This window comes from Microtus ochrogaster, unplaced genomic scaffold, assembly GCF_000317375.1.
Source record: "Microtus ochrogaster isolate Prairie Vole_2 unplaced genomic scaffold, MicOch1.0 UNK99, whole genome shotgun sequence".
Taxonomy (NCBI): domain Eukaryota; kingdom Metazoa; phylum Chordata; class Mammalia; order Rodentia; family Cricetidae; genus Microtus; species Microtus ochrogaster.
The window spans coordinates 507,614-511,933 of NW_004949197.1; the positions used below are offsets into that span (position 1 = coordinate 507,614).

General features: G+C 52.7%; 1 protein-coding gene across 1 annotated transcript in view; it reads left to right on the forward strand.

The window, feature by feature from the left end:
- Esyt1 (extended synaptotagmin 1) overlaps positions 1-4,320 on the forward strand; it is a 16,887-nt gene that overhangs the window by 4,217 nt on the left and 8,350 nt on the right. Inside the window, exons 7-15 of the mRNA XM_005371183.3 lie at positions 436-491; positions 1,351-1,474; positions 1,549-1,725; positions 1,820-1,902; positions 2,347-2,395; positions 2,530-2,616; positions 2,702-2,794; positions 3,015-3,086; positions 3,186-3,272. Coding sequence (XP_005371240.1) covers positions 436-491; positions 1,351-1,474; positions 1,549-1,725; positions 1,820-1,902; positions 2,347-2,395; positions 2,530-2,616; positions 2,702-2,794; positions 3,015-3,086; positions 3,186-3,272 — 828 coding nt within the window. The remainder of the gene's footprint in view (positions 1-435; positions 492-1,350; positions 1,475-1,548; positions 1,726-1,819; positions 1,903-2,346; positions 2,396-2,529; positions 2,617-2,701; positions 2,795-3,014; positions 3,087-3,185; positions 3,273-4,320) is intronic.

Sequence of the window (4,320 nt, forward strand, 5' to 3'; positions counted from 1 at the left end):
AGAGCCATCCTGACCCTTCTGAGTGTGACGGTGCTCCCCGAGAGCCATCCTGACCCTTCTGAGTGTGGCAGTACTCCCTGAGAGCCATCCGGATTCTTCTGAGTGTGATGGTGCTCCCCGAGAGGCATCCTGACCCTTCTGAGTGTGACGGTACTCCCCGAGAGCCATGCTGACTCTTCTGAGTGTGACGGTGCTCCCTGAGAGCCATCCTGACTCTTCTGAGTGTGACGGTGCTCCCTGAGAGCCATGCTGACTCTTCTGAGTGTGATGGTGCTCCCCGAGAGCCATCCTGACTCTTCTGAGTGTGATGGTGCTCCCCGAGAGCCATGCTGACCCTTCTGAGTGTGATGGTGCTCCCTGAGAGCCATCCTGACTCTTCTGAATGTGATGGTGCTCCCCGAGAGCCATCCTGACTCTTCTGCCCTTTTCTTCCAGACACTTGACATCAACTGGACAGGGATGACCAATCTGCTGGACATTCCAGGACTTAGGTACTGGGCACCTTTGGGCACCTTCCCAGTCAGTATTGCAGTCCAGGGCTGAGGGTTCAGAGACGCAAAGCAGTGAAGCCTCTGCCTCTGAGACCTCACTGCAGTGGAGAGATTGGACATGAACTCCAGGGAAGTTTCAGAATGGGGTTTTTTCTTCCATGGAGGAACATGCCATGAGGGAATGGAGACTCCTCAGCAGGGGAAGAAAGAGCAAGGAAGGCTGGGAATAGCAAAGGGAACCAGGGCCTGAAAGGAGCAAGAAAGATTCTCAAAGTATCCCGCTCTGGTGAGATGGCTCAGTGGGCAAAGGCATTTGCTGCCAATCTGATGGGTTCCCCACCATGTGGCATACGTGTGCACACACATATGAAACAAACGTAATTTTAAAAAAGACAAAGACAACTTTCTAAGCTAGGTGTGATGGCACACACCTGTAATCGCAGTACCTGGGAGGTGGAGGCAGGAGGCGGTCAGGGCAGGCATGGGCTACGTAACAAACCCTACGAGGAGTTCAGGGCAGGCATGGGCTACAGAACAAACCCTATGAAAAGTTCAGGGCCAGCATGGGATACAGAACAAACCCTATGAGAAGTTCAGGGCCAGCATGGGATACAGAACAAACCCTATGAGAAGTTCAGGGCCAGCATGGGATACAGAACAAACCCTATGAGAAGTTCAGGGCCAGCATGGGATACAGAACAAACCCTTTGAGAAGTTCAGGGCCTGCTTGGGCTACATAACCAACCCTCACCCAGCCAGGGATCCACAGCGAGACCTAAAAGGCTGAAGCCTTCTCTGCAGTGGGAACACAGTTGAGTGTGAGGAATTTGAACCTTTCCTCTTCCTACCCCTTGTTCAGCTCCCTCTCCGACACCATGATCATGGATTCTATTGCTGCCTTCCTTGTGCTGCCCAACCGACTCCTGGTACCCCTTGTGCCCGACCTTCATGATGTGGCCCAGTTGCGCTCCCCACTACCCAGGGTATGGCATCTGAAGAGACCGATCAGGGGCCTGGGCTGGGTTCTTAGCTTCTTACCATTGGTTCCTAACCCCAGGGCATCATTCGGATCCACCTACTGGCGGCCCGAGGGCTGAGTTCCAAGGACAAATACGTGAAAGGCCTGATCGAGGGCAAATCAGACCCCTACGCCCTGGTTCGCGTGGGCACCCAGACATTCTGCAGTCGCGTCATAGATGAGGAACTCAACCCTCACTGGGGGGAGACCTACGAGGTAAGACTCTGTGGAGCAGCAGTGTGTGGTGGTGGGAGAAGCCCTCACGCCTGCGGGCTGCAGCCCTGAGACCAGAGGCCACTGTGCTCCCCAGGTGATCGTCCATGAGGTCCCGGGGCAGGAGATCGAGGTGGAGGTGTTTGATAAAGATCCAGATAAAGACGATTTTCTGGGAAGGTGAGACTGTGCGTTTTAGATTCTAAAGTCCCAGTGCTCCCAAGATTCTGAAAGTAGTAGAGCATTCTCTCTCTCTCTCTCTCTCTCTCTCTCTCTCTCTCTCTCTCTTTCTCTCTCTCTCTCTCTCTCCCTCCTTCCCTTAGTGTAAGATCCTCTTGGGGCTGGAGAGATGGCTCAGCCAGTAAGCTTGCCGAGGACCCAAGTTCAGGTCCATGGGAGGTTCACAACCTTCTGTAACTCCAGCTCCTGGTCCTCTGGCCTCCCAGGCACCTTCACTCATGCACATACCCCACACAGACCACACAGAAACTTCTTCAAGATAAATGAGAAGGATTCTCTGGTTATTCCTGGGGGGTGAGTGGAAGGCCACTGACTGGCTGCTAATTACCATTTCCCCTTTCTCCTCACTGCCCCCTCTTCTCCCCACCCTCCCCACCCCTCCAGAATGAAGTTGGATGTTGGGAAAGTACTACAGGCTGGAGTCCTGGACGATGTAAGTTGGGAGAAGAGGATGTGGGAGTGACCTCACCCTCTGGGCAACCGATAGCTGCCACCGTGGTGACGGTGACGAACGGATGGGTTGATGACCCATCTCTACTTCTCACTTCCCTCACTTCCTTCCTTCAGTGGTACCCGCTACAAGGTGGGCAGGGCCAAGTTCATTTGAGACTAGAATGGCTATCACTTTTGCCAGATGCAGAGAAACTGGATAAGGTAAGCTGCTCGGGAAACAGAAGACAGGCAGGGGTGACATTTGGGGACAGGAGGATGAGGTCTGACCACGGTTCTCTCCTCCCAGGTCCTACAGTGGAACCGGGGCATCACTTCTCGACCAGAGCCCCCATCAGCTGCCATCCTCGTTGTCTACTTGGACCGGGCCCAGGATCTCCCTGTGAGTTTGGCTTGTAGAGTGGGTGACAGAGCCTTGGGAAAAGGATGCCCGCTCCTCCTTAACTGAGAATGCAGATGCCCCTGCCTACAAAGGGGTACCACGAAGGTTCTGGGAGGGGGTCAGGTCTACCTGGAGGAAGAGAGTCTGCTAACCCCACCTTCCTTCATCAAACCCAGACATCCAACCCTCAAATTCTAAATTCTGTGCCCCCCCAACACAGCTGAAGAAGGGAAACAAGGAACCCAACCCCATGGTGCAGCTGTCAGTTCAGGATGTGACCCAGGAGAGCAAGGTAAGGGAGCACAGGCTCCTCCTCAGGATGCTTGCAAGTGAGAGTCAGCCAAACGGGAATGGTGTTGGGTACCCGTCCTCACGCCATCATTGCTCTCAGGCTGCCTACGGCACCAACAGCCCAGTATGGGAAGAAGCGTTCCGATTTTTCCTGCAAGACCCCCGGAGCCAGGAGCTTGATGTTCAGGTGAGAGCCACCTCATTCTTCCTGTCTCCCAAGCTTTATCAGTACATTTTGTTCCGTGTGTGTGTGCGCATGCATGTGTGCATGCATGTGTGTGTGTGTGCATGCATGTGTGCATGCATGTGTGTGTGTGTGTGCGCGCACGCACGCTCACTTGTGCACACGCGTGTGTATATGTGCATGCGTGTGTTTAATTCAGGGCCTCATTTGTTCTAGGCATTAGGTTAGGGCTTTTGTTTTGAGACAGGGTCTCTCTACATAGCCCTGCTTGTCACAGAAATCCGCCTGCCTCTTCCTCCCAAGTGCTGAGATCAAAGGCGTAGGCTGCCACAGCCAGTTCTGTTTTGGACAGGGTCTCACTGTATAGGCCAGGCTGGCCTCAGACTCAGAGAAATCTACCTGCCTCTCTGCCTGAGTGCTTAAAGGTGTGTGCTACCACACCAGGCCTAGAGTTCATTTTACAAGTGGTAACTCTGTGCTTGAAATGAGTAACTTTTATGGTGTGCAGATTGTGCCCCAGTAAAATTAAGATTTTAAAGGTCATAGAAAAATTGTGAAAGCCAGTATCATAGCTTCTGTGCTCACCCGTCAGTTTCCTAGAGGGAAGACCTAATACTTACAAAGACCATATGTACAGCCTTTAAAATGGTGAGAGAAGACATGGAGGCTGAGGCAGGTGGGATTTGGAGACGGGGGCTAGCAGAGCTGCTCAGAGGGTCAAGTCCTGCCTAGTGACTGGGGTCAAGCCACAGAATATACAGAGGCGGAAGAGACCCGACTGCGCCATTGTCCTCTGACCTGCACACACATGCATGGGGCACCTTCCATAAGTTGTGCCGTCACACACAACAGTTTTGTTCTTCCCAAACAGTTATAGAGTTTGTGAAGGAGCAAAGATCTCAACGGAGCCTAAAGCATAGATAAGTAGGGTTGAAATAGGCAGGAGGGAGAGAATGACAGTGTTCTCAGGGAAAAAATGAGCAGAGGTAGAAGAGATGGTGGTGTTGAAAAAAGATGGGAAAATCTGGTTGTGAGTGAACAAAAGGTTGTG